The sequence below is a fragment of the Megalobrama amblycephala genome, linkage group LG2 (assembly GCF_018812025.1).
Source record: "Megalobrama amblycephala isolate DHTTF-2021 linkage group LG2, ASM1881202v1, whole genome shotgun sequence".
NCBI lineage: Eukaryota > Metazoa > Chordata > Actinopteri > Cypriniformes > Xenocyprididae > Megalobrama > Megalobrama amblycephala.
Genome location: NC_063045.1, coordinates 31,223,153 through 31,246,564, shown reverse-complemented (window position 1 = coordinate 31,246,564; position 23,412 = coordinate 31,223,153). Strand labels below are relative to the sequence as shown.

Genomic DNA, 23,412 nt, shown 5'->3' with positions numbered 1-23,412 from the left:
TCAGAATAGCAATATAAAAAGTCGCAATTAACTTTTTACGTTTTTTATTCTGTGGCGGAAACAAGCTTCCATAGACATAATGTATGATTGAGAGCTCATTAAAAACTGATTTTATAGTTAAGTCATGGCAATAAACTGTACGCCTTTTAAAGACTTGGAGAGCAATATATTACTTTACTTTGTCTTTTATTACTGCCATAGTAAAATTGAAAATGTCCTGGAAAAGTCCTGGAAAATGATCGCTGAAAAAGAGTGGGAACCCTGATTATGCAGTTTAACGGTGTTTGATTATAAGTCCGTCTACCATCCTTTTTGAATTATTTGATGCAGTTTATATGGAAAAACAGTCTCTGGGTTTTCCTGTGGATTTCAACTCTGTGTCACTCAGAAGAAGAAGGTCTTTTTTGTATCTATATTTTGGGGATCAAACAACCTTTGTCTGTTTTTTACAAACTGTCTAATGTTGACATTGTTCTTCCTTTTAGCTAGGATCATCTCTTTAAAGCTTGCAAGGCCATAGCTGCAAGGTCGTTAGTTAGCTCAGACTGGCTGGAGCCCACTTAATTTATGGTCCTTGATTGTTGATTTGGGGTCTGGAGTGTTGAGTTGGGTTTCGTGTGGAATTATGCTTGAACAAATAATCTGAAAGATTCATTTGTGTTTGGCTCTCCATCAAAACCTACAGTATGTATAAATGCATGTTGTGTGGTTATAATTACCTTGTCTTTATTAGAGAAACATTTTTTGTATGCATATGTGTAACATTTACAGATTATATCACAATTATAGAACAGAATCAAGATGTTTAAATCGGTTTTTAAGATAATCAGTTTCAAATTATCGTGGTTAATAAATTTTATTGAAGCAATATTGTGCATGTGTTAGTTACCGTCTTTGAAATTAAATTGTGTGTTATCATAAATATCGGCATCAGCCACTACAAAAGCTCATATCAGTTGACCACTAATTATAATCAGTGAAGCTAACTACGTTGTAAACTCATGAGAGATTTAATTGGGATGAAATAATTGATAAATATTTTCGATTTAAAAAAATGTTTTTAAAGATATAAGATCTGCACGAGAGTTTAGTCATTAAATTTGAAATATTTTTTCAGTGTTCATGCTGAAGGTTGTTTGTTCATATCAGTCTCATCTGTTTGAATGATGTCATCTAGCTCAGTGGTTCCCAACCTTTTGACCATGAAGCCCGCCCTCCATACATATAAGAAACACTGAGGACCCCCCCCAAAAAAACCCCAAAACAACAAAACATATGCCAATTCACTCTCTACCAGAAGGTGGTGCTTATGGGACAGCAGCAATACACTGCAAAAAAATGCTTTTCTTACTTAGTATTTAATTATCTAAAAAATCTTAAATCAAGATGCTTTTACTAGATAAGTAAAATGACATAAGATATTTTTTCTTGTTTTCTGGGAAAAAAATCAAAATTATGAGTTTTTGCTTAAAACAAGCTAAATTATCTGCCAATGGGGTAAGAAAATAATCTTGTTTCTGTTTGGGACAGTAACAAGAAACAAGATTTCAAACAGAAACAAGATTATTTTTCTTACCCCATTGGCAGATAATTTTGCTTGTTTTAAGCAAAAACTCGCTTTATTTTGATTTTATTTTCCAAAAAACAAGAAAAAAATTCTTATGTCATTTTACTTATCTAGTAAAAGCATCTTGATTTAAGATTTTTTAGATATTTAAATACTAAGTAAGAAAAGCACCTGCGGTGCTCTTGTGGCATTCTGAAAAATGTGCCTGGGAAACGCCCCGCATGGACGTTGCGACCGCGCCGCTTCCATTATGAGCGCACCTGCCGCGCGGCTACTTTTGAAATAACTGACTTGCGCGTGGAAAAGATGCAATATGTGCATCTTTTAGCCCCTAAAAGAAAATGTTATCGAAACTTTTGTGAAGTAAGTCAGTTCCGTCAGAAATGCATTCATATAAGCCCCCACCCCAATTTAATGTGTAGAATTGTCTTCCAATATTCTGAGCATCGCAACAGTGAGCTTGCTCTGCCCGGTACAGTATTTTCTCTGCTCTTCTCTTTGCATCTGTCTTCAGTGTGTCCCATCTCTGGCCTCTGTTAACATCCACACAAATTACATTTTGGGAAATGATTGCAATGCAATTTTGTGTTTAAGTCCGGGACAAAAAAGGGAACTGGCCGGTTCTGATTGATGGTCGTTAGACCGGTGCATCTCTACTACTGGCAACAAATCACCTGAAGCTCTAATGAGGAGAACACACTCCCATGTTATGGAAAGAAGAGAAGAGAGTGGAAAAATTCTGGATTTTATTTTTAATAAAGTAGTCTGAACCATACAGACGTTTTCACTGCGTTATTGTATACACACCAGCCACTGCTGACTTTTAATTTTTGCACAGATCTCACAGCTGGTGTGAACAAGCTTGTGTCTTTTGCGTCATAAAAATGTGATCGGCTTATGTGATCGGCAAGCTGAGAGACCACTTGTACCAAAGGAAGTAATTGACAACATTTTTGGATAAGTGGCCAATCATTTGGAGCATTCCTAGAAACTATACCAAAAGGTTTTTCGTATCCATGTTTGACCTCAAAGCATATAAACTCTCGTGCCCCCCTTGCGAACTCTGGACCCCAGGTTGGGAACCACTGATTATTTCTCCATAGGATCATACTCTCCTCTTGGAAAATGCTGAACCCAGCTGTCTGAAACACTGAGTGTTTTTTTTTTTTTTTTTTTTGCAGTTGATTTTTAAGTATGATCTGGTGAAGTATGACCTGATCAGAGATGAGCCTGCAAGAGACCAAAATGGATTCTGCCAGCATGTTCAGAAAGGTGAGAACTTCTGAAACGTTCTACTGCCTACTGCTGTAAAATTTTAAAGGATTAGTTCACCAAAATTAATTTACTCACCCTCATGTTGTTCCACACCCGTAAGACCTTTGTTCATCTTCAGAACACAAATTAAGATATTTATGATGAAAACCGAGAGGTTTCTAATCCCCATAGAAAGGAACATAAATACCACATTCAAGGTCCAGAAAGGTAGTAAAGACATCATTAAAATAGTCCACATGACTACAGTGGTTCAATCTTGTATAAAAAAAATATTGTTATGAAGCGACAAGGATACTTTTTGTGTGCAAAAACAGAACAAAAATAATGACTTTATTCAGATCATCGACTCAGTATTGGTCGATGCGGTTCACACGCATGCGTGTGATGCTGATGCAGGAGCTGGCCAATAATGAGTCAGCATTCTGACATGGTAATTACGTTGCTTTCTATGGGGGATCAGAAAACTCTCAGATTTCATCAAAAAATATCTTAATTTGTGTTCCGAAGATGAACAAAGGTCTCATGGGTGTGGAACGACATGTAATTAATTGAGTAATTAATGACAGAAATTTCATATTTGGGTGAACTAACCCTTTAAGACCAAATCTGACCTGAACCCAAAATTGCTTTCTCACAACAAATAACTTTTCACATTCTGTATTTCACGATTGCATGCAACATTCAGTATAGAAAAAAAAAAAAAAAAAAAAAAAAAACACATGTAAGTTATCAGTCACATAAATCTTTCTTGGAACTTGAACTTCTCCAAAACAGAGTTTGCAGAAATCGTTGCCTAACTGTTTACATAAACATTTCTTTATCAATATGAAGGAATGAAGAATTGTGAAGGAAGAGAACTGCATCAACAGCTTCAGTCACTTTGGATAAAATCTGTAAAAAAAAAAAAGTTTGCTAAATTAATAAAATGTACATGATTTCAGCACTCCAAATAACGCAGTGAGAGAGGACCAGTTCAAACCATTTTGCAGGCTTGTTTATCAAATTCACAGAAAAGAACCTTGAACTTAAAAGAATGATTTATTTGCAATTAATTGACTTCATTTGTTGCGATTTTAGATAACTGACAGAAATACAGGACACACATTGTTACAGTTTGTGTATGCTAGAGAGATAAGGTGTACTTGGAGATCCACAAAGAAGGGTTTTTAATAATAACAAAGGAGCGAAAGCACATACACACATAAACATTAACGAGAACGGACGATGAGTGAAGGCAAACACAGGGTATAAATACAAGAGACTAACAAGGGAACTAAACAAGGTGATGGAATAATTAACAAGACACAGGTGGATCAAATGAACTAATCAGACAGACTGGGGAAAAACTAGGTCACAGGAAACAGTACATGTAACACACATCATATTTGCTGAAATTTTCTGAGTGAAAATGATTCTTAGGTCACTTTGCAAATTTATATAAGAATTAAAGCTGCAAGCAGCCAGTGGTCCATGGGTTCAAGAAGTAGCTTAAAAATACTTTGGTTTCAAAACTTTAAAAGTAACTTTAAAAACCAAAGTATTCTTACTTTGTATTCTTACTTCGTAAGATGTTGAATGTGATCAGCGTGATGAGATCAATGGGTTCAAAAAGTAGCTAAAAATACTTTGGTGAACATTTTAAATGACAGAAAACAACAGTTTCAATAGAGAGTCAAATAAACTAAAAATAAAAAGTATTGCAATAAAAATGCACCGCATGTTATATTTAATAATTTTAGTTTAGATCATTCTCAGAATGACTCAATGTCTGGAACAGAAGCAACTTTTACAAAATAACCAATTAGCATGCTAAGCTAACTAGCATAAAGACACAAACGCCGACAGGGTCAACTTTGGAGAGATATATCTCAGGTACGATAGTGAAAATCACAAATCTGTTCAGTAATTTCTGTGCAACTTAGTCCAAAGATCATCTGAGCTGATTTTGGACAAAACTGGGCAAAATTTGAAGGAATGAGAAGTGTAAAAACTGTTTTTAATTTGCTTCAATATGGCGGATCCTCACACTGTTGGAAATGACAAATGAGATATTGTAGGTATATTGAAATAAATCAAGGAACATGATGACATGAAATCAAAATTTGAACTATGTTTTCAAAAGTTATCAGTGTTTTTGCAAAAATCCTTATACCTCTGGAACACTAGGTGGCACTGTGTTCAAACTTCTCAGGTACCTCCAAGACATGCTGTAAATAAGGGGTTCCCGAACATATTCCTGGAGCCTCCCCAACACTGCATGTTTTCCATGTCTCCTTAATCAAACACACCTGATTCAGATCATCAGCTCATTAGTCGAGACTCCAAAGGCGTTTCTCAATACCAAGTTTGCAAAGTTCGGACTTACGCCCTTGGTAGTTAGGACTTGTTAAGTCCGACTCAGGAGAATGGACTCCGGTGGATGGGAGGACGCAAGCCCGGTGATTCTGCAAATGGCACAGCAGCGTACTTGATAACGTCACTCAGCTCGCTCTGGCTTCTCCGGTTATCTCTGTATGTATATTTTAGGCAACAATAAAATGAAATGTGTTATAAAACACCACTCTGCCTCTTTTCATTTTATTTAAAAAACAAACAAACAAAAAAACATATATAGCCTCACAAATGTGGTTCAGGAAACACATTCATTGATTATCTTCAGTGTCTGCATACAGTATTTATAACAAAACAAAATATTAAACAACCCTGCCTTTTTTGAAATGTAAACAAAAAGTATAAAAAAAATTAATATATGAGCATACTCTGATTATCTTCACTGTAATAAAATTAAATATAACATAAAACAACAATCTTTTTGTTAAATGTCAGTTCCCTTTCAGTCGGTCACATTCGACGTACGTCAGTAGTGACCGACGAATTGGGATATCGCCAGAGAGCCCCATCAGCTATGAGTGAACAAAAACAAGCCAATGGAATTGGCGTGCGATATTTGCATAATGCGCACCACCTCTGCCACGTGGTATAAATAGGAAGCAGATGCAATCGCACTATGTCTTTCGCTTCGGAGCCAACCTGTGTGTTCCTGCTATTAGACTGAGAGTGACTTCTCAAGCCTTTGAAGAGCCTTTGTTCTACAGTGCTGGCTTTATGGCACCTTACAGCGAGGCCACAAGCTTTTTTTATACAGCTCTCAACTGCTGTTTTCACAGCATTATTTGCCCTGTTTGGTTTGCGATTTGGACCGGTTCCTCTGTGTCTGTGACTCAGGGAGTGAAAAGTGTACCTGCAGTCACATCGCGGCTGTTCCCTGTGTGCTTCGGCACAAAGAACAAGAGCTTCTAAAAGAGCTTCACAGACAGACACTGCATCTTTTTCAAGATGTCATTCTGTCTGTGCGTTTCTGGAGGCGGTAATTTCCTATCCTCACTGACGGCCACAATCACTTTCTCTCATGTCTGCTTAGCGTGCTGAGACTGTGTTTGTGGGTGGTTCATATTCTCTTTTGAGAGCATGCCCACGTCGGTGCGTTGTTCGTCTTGCCTTTCTCGTAAGGGCTTGAGCGCTCAGTGCGCCGTGTGCCGTCGAGCTGCCGGCTGACAGCGCACGTTGCCATGGCAATCCAGCGCGTTGTTCAGCACTCTAGATGCGTGGTCGAGACTCGAGTGCCTCAAATGAGGTGGAGTCCCCTCACCTATTCCCCAATCTAGTTTCTTTTTCTGAATCAGAAAAGTACTACTTTTGGTGAATAAGCCAGGGTGACCAGAGGATCACAGTGGGGCAATACCTGCCGAGTGGTCCCATATGTGTATTGTCCACAATCAACTCCCCACGGTGAGCCTGTGTCTTTCCCTTAGCAGAGCCAGCTCTGCTGTCACCTGTCAGATGAGTCTCCCCCTGTGCTCAGGTGCCATTCCAGGGACTCCATATGCGTACTGTCCACGGCCAGTTCATATGTGTATTCTCCACTTAAATTCCTCCCCTGCATGGTAGGTAGTGGTCTCCGCTGCGTCCCCTATGGGTTCGATTCCCCAGTGTTGTCTAGTTTACTCAGTGGGTATTTCGGAACAGCAGTAGACTCTCTCGGCGTAAACTCAGCCCCTTCTCCGCCCCACTGGTGCGCCGGGTGGCTAGAGCTTGCGCTGGGCACTGGAAGGGGTCCATAACTGTGGCGCTTTATTTGGGATCCCAATTCGTCAGTCACTACTGACATACGCCGAATGTGACCGACTGAAAGGGAACGTCTCGGTTACGTATGTAACCCTTGTTCCCTGAAGGAGGGAATGGAGACGTACATCCTGTCGCCACAGTTTCTGTACCCTCGCTGTAGTGCGGACACCAGTTGTCTCCTCAGTAAAAAACAGAGTGCGATTGCATCTGCTTCCAATTTATAGCACCTGGCGGAGGCGGTGCGCATTATGCAAATATTGCACGCCAATTCCATTGGCTTGTTTTAGTTCACTCGAAGCTGATAGGGCTATTGACGTACGTCTCCGTTCCCTCCTTCAGGGAATGAGGGTTACATACGTAACCGAGACATTTTAATGATCAATAATAGCCATTATAAAAGGTATAAGAATATACAATAAGAAATAAAGCAAACAATTCAGTCAAGCATACAAAATCAGCGCTTTAGTAGGCTACAACGGTAAAGTTAAATAGCCTAAATATATAAAGTTATGAAACGTCACTTTGCCCTTAGCCAAAACGATTTGCCACAGAACAAATGATAGATTCGTGAGACCAAAGATCGCCCGTTAGATATACAAAAGACGAATTATGTCATGTTTAACTGCTACAGAGACATCAGAACCAGTGGCAAATGTCAGAAGGACTAGCTGAGGTAAGGCTGCTCTCGGCTGAGCACATGAGCGCTGAGCGCCCGGTGATCGCCTGGATCTCACAACTCCGACAATGTCAGATCAAATTTTCAGAAAGGCACTATCTTTATCAATAAACCACAAATTTGATCTTTAAACCTGTACATTCTTGCCTGAAAAACTCTTAAAACTACATATCATGACATAATAACAGTAATATGTTTAAATTACGCGGGTTTTCTCTTTTACTATTGACGCTTGCTAGTTAGTGCGAGATGCATTCTGGGATACCTGGCTGTCTCAAGTCCGCACAAGTCACCTCTCGATGCATCCTCGATAAAAGGGGCAGATCAAGAACACATCTGGAGATTTGAACTGTACTTGGCTAGATGTGAACTTTGAATTGGAACAGTACTTGGGCAGCGACTGATGACGTTTCACAAGTCCACAAGAATACAAGTATAGACAGGAACACATATTGAGAAACGGCTCAAGACCTGAAATGGGTGTGTCAGACAAAGGAGACATGCAAAATGTGTAGTGTTGGGGAGGCTCCAGGAATGTGTTTGGGAACCCCTGCTGTAAATGAACCCTACCAAATTTTGTGTCGATATGTCAAATTGTTTAAAAGATATTGCAATTTATGACAAAATTCAAAATGGCGGCCCGATGGTTTATCTGATCCTGGCATGATTTTCTGAAAAACTGTTCAAAAGTTATTGACCAAAATAGCCATTTTTCAGATCTCATGACCTGTAGGTGGCACTGTTCCCAAATTTGGCATGGACCCTCAGATCCATGGTTCCAATGAAGCATACCAATTTTCGTTTCGATTGCTCAAAGCTTGGCAGAGATACAACAACCAATTTTGGGTCCACCTTGCTAAGTTTGCGACATCATAACTTTTGAACATAGTTCAGTCAATTTTGTGCGGCTCAGTCCAAAGATCATCTGAGCAATTTGAATGAGGAGTTACAAAAACACTGAATACTGTACTTTTCAAAATGGCCACTACTGTAATGGGCAGAGTCTTGAATCTAACCAGCATGAAGAGAGGAATCAGATGTACTAAGTTTCAGTTTTCTAGAACAAAGGGTTCAAAAGTTATGACCTTTAGAAAAGTTAATTTTTGAACTGATGATGGTGCTATAGAGTTGGTCCCAGAGACTCCAAAATTACAGCACGTCCAGTGCAAAAAGGCTTTGACTATTTCATTATACTTAACATTATTTTATTTTTTTTTATTTTTTATTGAAGAGACCTTTATGAAGGTAATTTTTATTATATTTACTTAATCCCTTTTTGAGCACTTGAGCTTAACTGAGACTTGAGTGTTTGTAGACATTTAAGAGTGTCCACCTTGATTTATTGCAATATTGAGGTGTTCAATTTTATTTTAACTTTAGAAAATAAATGTGATCGCTCTCCTCACAAATCCCTCATTTCTTGTTTTTCACTGGCATGTCTCTAAGGACTAATGCATCTTTGAGCCTATATTCAGTATGAGTAACAAACTTGAGCACTGTTAAAATCAGATGCTCTAAGACTTTTACTCAAGTGGTATTGGAATTGGTGACTTGTAACTTGTAATAGAGTGATTCTATTCTATTCTATTCTATCTATAATTCTATTAAATATAAATTATAGATAAAAATCGTCCGGTATGACTGGACGATTAATCGAAAAGTAATCGAAACCAAAATTCAGAACCTCAGTTCAATCTCAGTGACTCCATATGATTCATGGGTTCACAGAAATCGCCCCCAGCGGTGAACCACTGAAATTTCGAAACATTTTGAAACAGTTATGATGTAACAAAGCCTCTTTAACTGAAATCACGTGACTTTGGCAGTTTAAAATATGCTCCGAACCACTGCTTTGAAATACGAGATTCTTAAACATTTCAAAGCTTCATGAAGCAGTGTTTCGAAAGCGCCCATCACTAATATAGTCACGTGACTCCATCCTGTCCATTCAGCAGCATGGAAGCAACAGAGAGGCGCTCTCATTAATGCATTCAAATAAATGTACTGGTACTGTGCTAATTTATCTGGATCTGATTTACAACAAGCAGAAATCTGTAAGAAATGTTAGTAACCATAGATTAAAAAAAACTAAACTAAACTAAACTAAACTAAATAATCGTTCATTAATCGTAATCAAGGTAAAATGTTTACTTAATCAAGATTTTGATTTTAGGTCATATCGTCCAGCCCTATTTTCTGGTACTCTTCACACCTCTGTCTGTTGGTCAACAAGACTAGTTCATATGATTTCATGTGATGAAATTCAAGATTGTGTGGATTCACATAAAATGATTTTTGTCCCCATCGGAATTATCGCAAATACGAGTTTCCTAAGTAAAAATTGCACATGAACGCCCTCTGATGGCATGGGAAAGTTTGGAAATAATTTTTATACCCAAATTCCTGAGATGGGCATGCCATAAACTTTACACATAGAGGTGTGGAGAACTACAGTTGTGACAGTTATGGTTTATTAGTTTTCTTTTCCTCACAACAGCTAGATCATCTTGTCTTGTCATTAATGTAGTGCATATTTACATATATGAATAATCATTTGAAGCATATTATATGTTTTATTCATAGCGAAAATTGCCTGCATTTGACCGATATTACAGAATCATTAGCAAGCAAAATATCTAGATAGCATCGTGAATGTTTACATGGTTGTCAGTGCATGGGACACTAAATATAATTTTGGTTTTAATAAGATTTTCCCAATCAATAGGCAAGAATAAACTGAGTGTCTTCCATGATTCCTGTTCATTCCGACAACAAAGCACTTGAATGCAACAAGCTCAAAATCACAACTTCTGAAGTGGAAATTATTAAATTTCTGATAGCATGTGGAGGCAGCATAAGTGTACAAACATCTGAGAGATGATCCAGAGAATGAGTTGCACCAGAGCTAAATTACAGATGTTAGAAACAAAGGGTCAGAATATCTCTGTCAATGAAATTTCAGGTTTTTTTTTTTAGTCTTTGTATTTCAAATAAAAGCCCTGCTGCATTCTACATCTGGGTCCTCGCCATCCCGTTTCATGCCTGATCATCCTGTCGGATTATTTTGCGATGTTGACTGGCTTACTAGTCACTATACATGATCACATGATAACTGAAATGTGGTTCTGTAAATAAACACACGGTGACTTTCTCAATGTTTGCTGTTTTCTGTTAATGTTGATGATTAGGTGAGACGGGGCTGCTGCTGTCTAAGATTTGCAGTCAGAGTCCGTTCTTTGGATATGCTGGAAACAAACAGCTCACAGAGAAGAAGATTCTGCGAGACGTGTTTGTCAAAGGAGATGCTTACTTCAACACTGGAGACCTGATGGCTGAGGATGAGGACAACTTCATCTGCTTTAAAGATAGAGTGGGAGATACTTTCAGGTAGAGAGGAGCACCGACCTTACAGGCCTGTTGTTACCATGATGAAATATTTGTGATCAAGCATGTGTGCATATGAGCATGGTCTTATTGATTAAATTAAACTATAAATAATGTATGCTGCTGTTGTTTGCAGATGGAAGGGTGAGAATGTGGCGACCACTGAGGTGACAGAGGTACTGGGATTGGTAGATTTTATTCAGGAAGCCAATGTTTATGGAGTCCAGGTGCCAGGTACAGTAAACATCACAATGAAAATCTAAGAGAAAATGCCCTATTTTAGCTATTTTATGTCTTGTTTTTTTGTTGTTGTTGTTGTTGTTGTTGTTGTTTTTTTATACTTGACTAAAATAGCTTTTTTGTTGAAATAATGCTTTGTATGATTGGAAAAAAATACTCTTTTGATTCATTTTGGAATTTTATATAAAATATTGAGATATATAGCAAATATAAAAATGTTTAACTGTATCACCCAGTCATACTGAGAGATTAGGAAGTTAATGTCCGTTAGATTGTTTGTATGCTATTTTTACAAGCTTCGACTCTGTTTAATCTTGCCTTGAACTTATAGCAGAGTCTGCTTGTGATTGGCTGATGAGAGAGTAAACAGGAAGATAAAATGCATCTGCGTTTCTGTGCACAGGAAATGAGGGCCGTGCTGGAATGGCTGCAGTGATCGTGAGGCCCGAGTACACATTTGATGGGAAAAAACTGTTCAGTCTCATCCTCGCAGAACTGCCATCATATGCTAGACCTCTCTTCATTAGACTGCAGGTACAAAACAAACACTTACCACAGTGTGTGTGTGTGTGTGTCTGTGTGTGCTTGTTTATATGACTTATGAAGACACAAATTTGTATAAAGGCATGGGTATTACACTGGTATTACAATGTAAACATGGTTTATGAGGACATTTCCTGAGAATTAAAATGGCTTAAAAATATACTAAAGAATATTTAATAAAAAGTGTAAAAATGCAGAAAGTTTTCTGTGATGGGTAGGTTTAGGGGTAGAGTTGTTGTAGGGTGAGAGAATATTATTAGTATCAGTATAAAAACCATTGTTTCTAAGGAATGTCCTCATAATAACAGGTGCACCATCATAAGTGTGTGTGTGGCCTAAAATATAAATTTTTCCCTACTGGGGCTAGTTGTCACAAAGTCTATATCTCAGAAATGATAAGGTTTCAGGTACAGTCAAAATTCTAATTACACAAATGCTTGTTTCTTTTAAAGGTGCTCAAAGTGATCCCGGGTGTATGTAACTTCCTGTTGACGTTCGAAGTGTTGTCAAACAAAACAGAGGCTAGCTAGACCCTCCCTCCTCCTCCTCCTCCCCCTCCCCTCCGTGCTCCCGGAAACAGTCATGAACGCGCATTTAAAATCACTCTTGTCATATATTGGCTGGAGCATGTTTATTATGTTTCGTGGTCCAGGCTGCACCAGTTTGTTTTTATTGCCATTTTCGGAGCTTGTGGCAACTACAGAGACCGCGTTTTTTTTTTACAGTGTGTTCAGGGGACAGGCAGCTAGCGGATAGTGAGGAGATGTTTGCTGTATGTGACAAAAAATGTTTTGGCCTAAAAACGTGTGACATTACTTAGAGCACCTTTAAATTAGGATCATTTTGTCCTCCGAAACTAATATTCAGTATCATCATATTTTTGTAAAGTATGTTTATTAAAATAACGTTATAAGATGTATAATAAAACACACTGACTTACATTAAAAGAAAGGTGTGAAGATAGATTTAAAGTTCAACTGTTTTTAGGACGAGTATTTTTCAATGCCATTTCAGGGAAGTTATCGTTATATAGTCTGTTGAAAATGTATACAGTTTATTAATTACAATATTTTTTGTACAAATTGTTGTTTCTCACTTTCTGTATGTGATCTCGCACAGCACCTGTCATAGGAAATCAACACGTGCTGTCATGAAAAAGCAAAGGGGCCTTCTCATAGGATAAGGACACACAGTTTCATGAATAATTATGAGACGCAGATGAGTCATCAATGTACTATAGGTGTAAGAAAACATCACATCCTGTGACGTTGACACAATAAAGATTTTAATCCTGGAAGATGAAAATAGCACAAAGAAGCTCAACAGAATGTGATGTATTCTTACACCTATAGTACATGAATATGATTTTACCATGTACAACATGTTCCTGCATGAACATATTTGTTGGTTAGGACTAGATTTTTGAACAAGAATGTTGTTTCAGGATCAACAGAATATGTTGATCCAGGAACATGTCTTACTTGGCAAAATCACAGTGACCCCTGTAGTACATTGTTGACTCATCAGTGTCTCTTAATTATTCAAGAGACTGTGTGCGATTATAAAATGAAAAGACACCTTGCTTATTCACAAAAGCATGTGTTGATTTCTTATGACAGATGCGAGAGATCATGTACAGAACTAGTTTTCTTCTACAATTAAAATAAACAGATGCTAACATAGTGTATTATGAAGTGCAACACACATTAACAATGTTAAAATCTTAGAAAATGTAGTTTCATGACCCCTTAAGGATCATGAAACTACAGGTGGAAAAGGTGGAAAAGGCATTTTAGATTTCTAAATTGAGACTTCTGGACCCCCTTATGTGCCAATCATGATTTGCACTTCATCACAATCATGTCCACCATCTGTCTTCAGGTCTGAGGCATTCTCATGCTTAGTATGTCATGTGGTTTGCATCTGTAGGAGTCTATGGAGATGACGAGCACGTTCAAGCAGCAGAAGTTTGGTCTGGTGGAGAGTGGTTTCAATCCCTCCAGCATCAGCGACCCGCTCTACTTCCTGGACTACACAGAGAAGAGCTACATTCCTCTGACAAGCTCTGTCTATGATAGTATATTAAACGGTCAGAAAAAAGTCTAGCCCGAGCCCTTTAAAGCACCACGATACCTTAGAGAACTGATTTGGCCGTGATGGCGCTGAAAGACATGCTGGCTTGTTTGTAGCGCTGTATATTTGATCAGCTTCTTTATTGAATTATTGATCATGTACGTCTTTCAGAGCTGCAGACCGTGTCATTTAGTGAATACAGAATTGGTAGATATAAAAGAGGGTAATGATGATATACTTCGAGTGGAGATGAGCGAACAGTCTGCTGTCAAATGTGCAGTCGTGTGTGCTGAGATCTACACAGGAAGTGCACCTAGACCTTAAGAAGTGTAACAGGCCATCTGGTAAATATAGTATACTGAATGTTTGTGCGCTATGAAGGAAAAGCTTTTAGATTTGGTGACTGCAAAGATTATGTTAAAACAGAAACCTGCTGTTCTGTTTTAAAGTGTACTTTCACACATCGCTTTAGTGTGTGTCATATTAGCACATCGAGCTTTAACGTTCCGCAATGCAACTAAATCCCAGTGAAATTTAAATTGTTACAGTTCACAGAATTCACAGTAAATTGCGTAAAAAGGAATTCCAAACTAAATTCTGCACTCATAATCGTGTAAGGTCTTCCTGCTGATTTATGAAACCAGTCACTCAGTCATACACTGTTCTGACATCAGACTTGAGTGGCTGTGTGTATTTGAATTATTTTAATAAAACCGGCCATCTTTTGTATATGTTGATGTGTAATGTTATAATTATGTGTAATACATACACATGCACTTTAAATAATTCAAATACACAGACTAAGTCTGACTGTGACTCAAACTGTATTTTTTTGCTTTAGTTCTGAGCATCATAGAAAGTGAAGATTTTCTTATTTAACCTTTGGTTGATTGCAATTTTTTAGCTTTATTAAACAGGACACTTGAAATATTTGAGATTCACTGTGAATTATGTTTAAAACTATTTCTTCACTGAAGTGAAAAATATATGCAATGGTGTCAATCAGTTTTATTAACGTAATTATGTAATAATAAATGACAATTTTGTTTACATGCATTCACGTTTTCACAATCAGTTTTCTGTATGGTAAAAAGCATGTCAAAAACCAATGCAAGAAAAAGCTAAGCACCACTCATTTCAAACGTTAAACTTGGTTTTGCTTCCATTTCTATAGCAACAGAATAGTAAGACTGAATTTAAAGTCAGTCATTCAACACATGCTACCTCTTCAACAGACTTGGTGATTGGTAACAACCATTTCCTGTTCTTCATGGTTGTGAAGCTTATTTTAAAGGGATAGTTCACCCAAAAATGAAAATTCTGTCATCATTTACTCCCCCTCAAGTTGTTCTAAATTTTTATGAATTTCTTTGTTCTGCTGTACACAAAATAAGATATCTGGAAGAATGTTTGTAACAGATCACACACACACACACACACACAAATGACAATACTAAAAAAATACTATGGCAGGCAATGGGGGGTGAGATCTGCTTGGTTACAAACAATCTTCCAAATATCTTCCTTTGTGTACACCAGAAGAAAAAAATATATATACAGGTATAGAACAACTTCAGGGGGAGTAAATGATGACAGAATTTTCATTTTTTTGTGAACTATCCCTTTAACGGCAGTGTATATCGTCATCTGTAGTCCCTTGTATCTATGAGCTGTTTTATAATGATGTCATAATACTGAGGAAGAAAGCCATATCAGGACTATATTGTCTGTAACTGTAACGTTGACTGTATGTTTGCAAGCATTTCACTTCATAATAAAATTGATAATGAATCATACATTTTTTTTTTTCTTTTCGGTTCAATCCCATTTAGCCACACAATCATTCAGAAAGGCCAGAGACCATTGCCAGATATTCATGTTCACAAAGTGCCTCAGTCAAACAATTTAATAGTTTCACTTCAAAGTTGCCATTAAGAAGAGTGGAAATATCACAAGCACCAGTGCTGTCGTTTTGAATATCAACACAACTGTGACGTTGCAGTTTATTATACAAGAGTTTAAAAAAGTAATTGATGTGTCTGGTAAAGAAAAAAAACCTGTCCAGTTACTGTAGCTTATATACTAATATTTATCCCTAAATTCCAGTGGACTTTCAAAAAAAATATTCAAAACCCGTCAAAAAATATTCAGATGACGACAAGTCTGATGAATGCAAAATTTAAAGATCAAGCAGGAAGTAGATGATTGTTTAAGCAAGGGTGATTTTGAAGAGATGTCGCTTTCATTTCATGGCAGTGGAATTTCGAGTCATTTTAGCGAATCGCTTCTTTCGAACTGTTCGTTTCAATGATTCATTAAAAAGATTCGATTGGTTTGGTCATCACTGAATGTGTGCACTTTGTGTGAACTTCTGCTACCACATACATACAGGTTTACACAAAAGTGCACTACAAATAATGAGTTCCTGTGCCGAGGTCCTGGGTTCAGTCGGGTTCAATTCACAAAGGAATGCACGAACTGAACTGAACTGGACTGATAAAAATACAGACGAATTGACCATAAACAAGCATATAGTGTCTTTGTATCTTTAGTAACCTTACATGTTTTTTATTTTTATCCAATTATGCTAAACGAACACAATTAAACCTGCATAAGATCAGTCCACAACTTTATGAGTTCGGTTCTTATAAATCGATTCTTAAGAACAATTCATTTGTGAGTCGGACATCACTATGATTTCATAGGAGAGTTGAGAAGCATCATGGCGGACACACACAGCAACAATAACAATGTTCCGGTTTTATTCTCGTTCTCTGTGTTCTCACGGCCCTCGTCTGTGCCCGTGGGTTCTGGATATGAAGTGCTCATTCAGAAGTTTCTGTCCATTTACGGATATCAGATAGACGTTCATCGTAAATTGGTGCTTCAGTATTTCTCGGAGGAATGGGGTCAGTACATTGATTTACCGAAGGGATTCGTGATCTCAGAGAAATGTCGGCTGAGATTAGTACCTCTGCAGATGGATGTAAGCTCATATTTCACACATGATCTGTATTAATCATATCCTTTTATAATGTGCCGATCGTGTTGTTCTGTAAAAAAAAAAAAATCATATCGACATGTAAAAGTGTCGCGCTTATGGGTGGAAATGATTCAAACTTTGTCGGATGAGCTTGACGTTTTAACAAAACACTTTCATTTCTCTGACGACATTGTTTGACTGTTGCATCATGTATTTGTTTATGTTTATTATATTTTTGTGCCGTATTAATATTGATGTCTAATGTGCTACTTGTTGGTCAGTAAATTGAAAGTAAGATGTGTTTCATAGAACACGAGCGATGTAAAATTGCAGGCGAAATAATCATTGTATGCATGAATATTATATAAGTGGGCTTATCTCTTACAGAATGGTAGCTGTCGTTTGTTTAAAGTCATATTATTTGTGTGAAAGAAGGCCTGTGTTTAAATGATAAACACTGACCGTGTCTACATTTTCAAATTCTCAAAACACACATCGATCTGTCATCTGAAGCTGTTTTAATTTCATTTACAGCTTTACATATGTATTTACATTTACATACATATATATACATACACACACACACATTTTACTCTAGAGGATTTAATTCTTATTCTCAATGGTGATTGACATATATGTGAGTTGGGGTATTTCCATAAATATTCAGAGTCTAGTCCTGGTTAGATAAATCTGAATGACCTTGTGATGAACTGACCATGATCCCAGTGTCCTGTCGTTCACAATGATCATCTTAGACGTATTACTGAAAAAAATGACTTTTTTTCATTATGTTAGAGATTTCATTGCTGTCCTTGTTTTTAAGCCACAGCAGAAATGATTATGAAGCTTTTCAGTGCTGATTGGTCACGGATGGATCATGAGATGTCAGAGTTTACCGCAGTGTTTTATTATTGCCTGAAAGCTGAAGTGTGTCTTTATCACAGATCGCGACTTTGGGAAACCTCTCCCCGGCCACCACAGTTTTCTTCTGCTGTGACATGCAGGAGAGATTCAGACCTGCCATCAAATACTTCGGTGACATCATCAGTGTGGGCCAGAGGCTGGTAATATTGCTGATTTTTCAGATTAGCTCATGATCTCTGTAGTATGTGCTCTGTAAGTCAGTTTGGAAGTTAGTCCTGATATGCCACCCATAGCTCAACTCTAGAAGACTGCAGTTCACAGAGACCTATACGACAGTCTGATGTTCCATTCAGTTCATTGTAAGATTCATGTCCCTAGCATAAGTTGGATTTGTCTAAAACATTTCTGTTGATACAGCTGCAGGGGGCTCGTATTCTGGGTATTCCTGTCGTGGTGTCGGAGCAGTACCCTAAAGGTCTGGGCAGCACGGTGCAGGAAATGGATCTGACTGGAGCAAAATTAGTTTTTCCTAAAACAAAGTTTTCCATGGTACTTCCGGAGGTGGAGGCAGCCCTGGCTGAGATTCCAGGAGTCCGCAGTGTCGTGCTTTTCGGAGTTGAGGTCAGTACCTATCGTCTGAAATGACACCTAGCGTTGCAACTTTTAGAATGATAATGACCATGAAATGATAATGGACATGGACTTTCTGCTATGAAGTTGTTTGGTAATTAAATTTAGCTGACCTTCATCTGCAAAAAATAGAAACTGGCTAACAGGAAACTCTAAATGAGTGTTGCGTCTCTTGCAGACACATGTGTGCATTCAGCAGACTGCTCTGGACCTCATTGGAAGAGGTTTTGAAGTTCACATTGTTGCTGATGCCACATCCTCAAGAAGCATGATGGACAGGATGTTTGCACTAGAGGTAAGACAGATACTCCTGTTTTGGAATGAAGAGACAGTGGAGCCTTGTACTGAGCAATTCTGGAAATTATCAATTGGAAAGTGTGGACAACATAAGTGAGCAACTTAATATATGAGTGAACTCTGTATTATTCATTACGACAACTGTACACATGGTTTTGGAATTTACTGCATATGATAGTTGCTTCTGTGTAATCTTTATACGCTATTAAGTGCATATTAGAGAGGAAAGGTCATTTAATAATCCCTGTATACCTGCAGGTTGAGATCTATTGAATATCATTTCACCACTTCTTTCATGTTTTGTAAATATCTGTTGGAGTAGAAATCATAAACATCTATTCCAGTGATGCACTGACATTTCAGCAAACAAAAATATTCTTCTGAAAATGAATTTGCAGTTTCAGTTGAAACCGTTTTAGAGGGCTTTAGTTTGTGTGGAATTTTAGATATTTGAGCCCATGAATGACCTAGCATTGTCCTTGACTCTGTAGGGCTATATAACCAGTGGAAAGCATTCATTTAGAATGCTTGTGTCTCATCCCTTCCTGAGTTACTGTATTTTAAACCTGCATTTTTCATAAGTATGGTGTATGAACGTCAAACTACCTCTCATCTAAATGTGATGGTTTCTTGTACAGCTCAGACAAGTTACTCAAATCAGTTGATTTTCTCTTTAAACTGTCAAATATTCATATAGATCAACACCTTTACCAAAAAGCGGAAGCTTCTTTAGTGGAAGTAGAATATTATTTTATGTCAGTGATGCACTGACATTTCAGCAAATAAAAATATTCTGCTGAAAATGAATTTGCGGTTTCAGCTGAAACCGTTTTAGAGGGCTAAAATGGTGACGTGGCATGTTTTGACTGTCAGTTTCACGAGCACAATGTGGATAAACTACAACAGGTAAACATGTCGGCTGGATTGACAATATTGATCTCTAGTGTATTTACTCAACCATTGTTCCAACCATGGAAAGCCGTCAATAAAACAGCTTGTGAACTGTTTGTGACATAACCTTACATTTAACTCTGAAAAGCCATTCAATGTCCATAACTCAATAGTCAGCGAGAAAAATGAACTCTAGAGAGGAGCCATTTAGATTAATATATGCATTATATTACATATTCATTATATTTTTACTTAACCTTTTTACTTAACCCTTTGTTTGTATTTAATGTATATGTGAATAAATCTATCATGAAAACAAGTTATTACAGCCACCGTTTAATCACCATAAATCAAAATGGACAATATATACAATGTGTGTGTGTGTGTGTGTGTGTGTATGTATATATATATATATATATATATATATATATATATATATATATATATATATATATATATATATATATATATATATATATATATATTCATGTGCACTCATAATCTTTAATCAAAAAAGTTAACCTCCCCTCCCCCTCGAATCATTGTCTGTTCTCTTCATGACGTGTGTCCCAGCAGAGGGTGAGACTAAATAACCTCCACAACTGGCATGTACATCTACCTCCATTAGTTAACAGCACCCAAATTCTTAAAGGGTTAGTTTACCCAAAAATGAAAATAATGTAATTTATTGCTCACCCTCATGTCGTTCCACACCTGTAAGGCCTTCATTCATCTTCAGAACACAAATTAAGATATTTTTGATTAAATCCAATGGCTCAGTGAGGCCTGCATTCAAAGCAATGACATTTCCTCTCTCAAGATCCATAAAAGTACTTAAAAACATATTTAAAACAGTTCATGCGAGTTCAGTAGTTCTACCTTATTATTATAAAGCGACAACAATATTTTTGTGTGCTAAATAAACAAAATAATGACTTTTCAACAATATAGTGATGGGCCGATTTCAAAACCCTGCTTGGGAGCTTTTCGAATCGAATCTGTGACTCGGAGTGCTAAAGTCGCATGATTTCAGCAGTTTAGCTGTTTGATAGGAAACCCGAGTCACTGATTTGATTCGTAAAGCTCCGAAGCAGTGTTTTGAAGGGGTCAAGCACGACAGCTGCAGATACATTGCTGCTTGGCCACTTAAACAATATACTCTGGTTGGGCAATAAAGACTGGGAAAGTTAACATTTCTGTCTGGTCTTCCTCAGCGGCTGGCACGCACTGGAATCATCATCACCACCAGTGAGTCTGTTCTGCTGCAGCTCGTGGCGGATAAAGAACATCCAAAGTTCAAAGAGATCCAGAACATCATTAAAGCCAGCGCTCCAGAGTCAGGCTTGCTGTCCAAGGTCTAAACACTGTCAAATGAAAGCTTCCCCTAAACTTCAATGATGAGCTTGACATATTGTTAATATTGATCAATTTCTCTCAGAACACACACATCGGAACATTTCACTGAAATCTGCTGAAATGCTCACCAGCACACATGCAAGTATTAGAACCGGTACAGCTTTTCATTCTCGCAGGCAGTTAGTTATATTTGACATGCGTAATTTAGGCTAAAGTCATACAATCCAAAATTTATTTTTAGATGTCTGTTGTATCAGAGCAAAAGATCTGACCTGGAAGCATCCATCTGTATTAGTGAATTGGTGTCTATATCTAGATGAGTAGAAGGGTCGAAATAAATGCAGCAATGTTGGCAAACAGGTGTTTTATGTTACTGCAAACACATGCTCTGAATGTATAGAGTATAATCAGTGCAAAGATGTAATTAGCGGCTATTGACAGTTTATTCTGTAGCTTTAGTTTGTGTGGATTTTTAGATATTTTAGCCCATGAATGACCTAGCATTGTCCTTGACTCCTTAGGGCTATATAACCAGTGGAAAGCATTCGTTTAGAATGCTTGTGTCTCATCCCTTCCCATTTATTAAGAGTTACTGTATTTTAAACCTGCATTTTTCACAAGTATGTGAATGAACATCAAACTACCTCTCATCTAAATGTGCTCGTTCCTGGTACAGCTCAGACAAGTTACTCAAATCAGTTGATTTTCTCTTTAAACTGTCAAATATTCATATAGATCAACACCTTTACCAAAAAGCTGAAGCTTCTTTAGTGGAAGTAGAATATTATTTTTTTAAAACTTGCTGTTACAGAGTTATTTTCAAGAACGAGAGCATCAAGTTCGCATACAGTTCTATGTATTTCTTGAAAGTGACATGTTTGTGTAGACCTGTGGGCAGTTTTACCCTATTGTTTAATTTGATTTAATTTATTGCCCAAACCCGATAGACTGCATTAGCCCTAAAGATGGTTGTTTTTTAATTATTAACAGTTTGATTTATTGGGGTTTGTGTGTGTGTGTGTGTGTGTGTGAGTGTGTGTAATTGTGCTGAAATCAGCCTCCGTTTTTGTTCTGTACATGTATATTTGGAGAAAAATATGTATTTTGTGCCTATTGATTATTAACAGTCGCAACAGATTGTACTTAGCGCAGATACATTTTTTGTGCACTTTGTAGCATTACAGTTCCAAACACGTTTTTGTATCTGCTCTATATTTATCTGATATAAATAAATGTTTATATGCACAAAGTCTTGTAAACTTGAGGTGTTTATATAAAAGTGTTGTAGATTCTGCTATTCTTTTATATTTTGAAAGATTTTTAGAGCTATATTGAGGAGGAGGAGGGAGGGACTATAGGGCAGTGGGAACTTCTGGACAGCTATAGCAGAATCCTCAGCTCACTCAGTGGTCATATTTGTAGCTACTTTTCCAGCCATGTAACAATAATATATATTGAGCTTAAGTTCAAATCACATTTCTTGTTCGTGAACACTCAAATGGCCATTGTCATGGTCTCTGTCATCCAGATCTGATGCCACAGTCTCTCGTGTAGTGGCCATGGCAAATGTTGGACAATGCAGAACTTGTGTAAACGGGTAGTTAAAAAAAGAAAACAAACCTCATTGGTTCTCACATATCAAGCAAGTGCGGTTGAGCTTGTTTGCAAGATTTTGATTTTCTTTATGTATGTGTTGATCAATATTTGTCAAAAAGCCTGAATTAAATGTTCATCATAAAACTTAAAAATTTCAAAGTTTTGGCTGAATAGACTTTCAAAGGAAGGACAGAAAATCTATTGGGCAAGACTGGGGTGGCTCAGAGTATTTATTAAGCAAAGTTCAAAGTTTACATACAGTCTTTCTCCACATCTTATTCAGTGACCAGAAACAAACAAATCAAGTTTATTGTCCAAAGGCAATTTTATTTGGTAATTTCTTCAAACCATCTGTGCAGTGTATGAGGATGGACTGCACACTTACAGAAGGTATTGAATTGAACATTTTTTTTCCCCCATTGAATTTCTTACAAATTTTATAGTCAAACCAATCCAATAATTTATTTTCTAAATGTTAAAAAGATAAATAAATCTTAAATCATCTACAAATTAATTTAAACCAGTCATTTAGATGGATTGTTCCCAGAGCAAATCTCTGCTTTGGCTTATGCTACAGGCAAGAGTGGAAGCATTCTGTGAATTCAGCATTCAACACTTCATCCCAGAGCACAACAGAACTGCCAAAAAGGGCAGCAAGGAACCGGGGGGTAGCACTATCTTCCTGTCTGAATAGACAGCAAAGCTCCTTGTCTAATATCTTGTCATTTAATACTGAACTTGTAATTCTCCAGTGGCCAGTCTTTTTTTCCATCTACTCTACACAAAGCAAAAATGCATCATGATATGAAGCTAATCAAAACATTTTTATTTAACATTTTGTTTAATAGAGTGCATTGCATTTTACATCAAATTAAACAGTGTTGCACATACAGAGATGAGTATTTTGTCAAA

General features: G+C 37.3%; 2 protein-coding genes across 2 annotated transcripts in view; both read left to right on the top strand.

Annotated features, from left to right (window-relative positions):
* The window catches only part of slc27a6 (solute carrier family 27 member 6), a 42,167-nt gene extending 27,228 nt beyond the window's left edge, over positions 1 to 14,939 (top strand). The window contains exons 6-10 of the mRNA XM_048170278.1: positions 2,749 to 2,839; positions 10,832 to 11,030; positions 11,164 to 11,261; positions 11,671 to 11,801; positions 13,740 to 14,939. Of these exons, the coding sequence (XP_048026235.1) occupies positions 2,749 to 2,839; positions 10,832 to 11,030; positions 11,164 to 11,261; positions 11,671 to 11,801; positions 13,740 to 13,916 (696 nt within the window). The 3' untranslated portion in view covers positions 13,917 to 14,939. The remainder of the gene's footprint in view (positions 1 to 2,748; positions 2,840 to 10,831; positions 11,031 to 11,163; positions 11,262 to 11,670; positions 11,802 to 13,739) is intronic.
* Positions 14,940 to 16,562: 1,623 nt separating this feature from the next.
* On the top strand, positions 16,563 to 22,153 carry isoc1 (isochorismatase domain containing 1). Its single transcript, XM_048170265.1, has 5 exons — positions 16,563 to 16,869; positions 17,811 to 17,930; positions 18,148 to 18,351; positions 18,539 to 18,655; positions 20,763 to 22,153. Exons 1-5 carry the CDS (start codon positions 16,606 to 16,608, stop codon positions 20,907 to 20,909), a joined length of 852 nt encoding a protein of 283 aa, XP_048026222.1. The 5' UTR covers positions 16,563 to 16,605; the 3' UTR covers positions 20,910 to 22,153.
* Positions 22,154 to 23,412: the final 1,259 nt, after the last annotated feature.

Coding starts and splice junctions, on each gene's coding strand:
- isoc1 (XM_048170265.1), top strand. CDS start 16,606: ATGGCGGACACACACAGCAACAATAACAATGTTCCGGTTTTATTCTCG. Junction 18,352..18,538: donor TCGTGCTTTTCGGAGTTGAG/GTCAGTACCTAT, acceptor CGTCTCTTGCAG/ACACATGTGTGCATTCAGCA. Junction 18,656..20,762: donor ACAGGATGTTTGCACTAGAG/GTAAGACAGATA, acceptor GGTCTTCCTCAG/CGGCTGGCACGCACTGGAAT.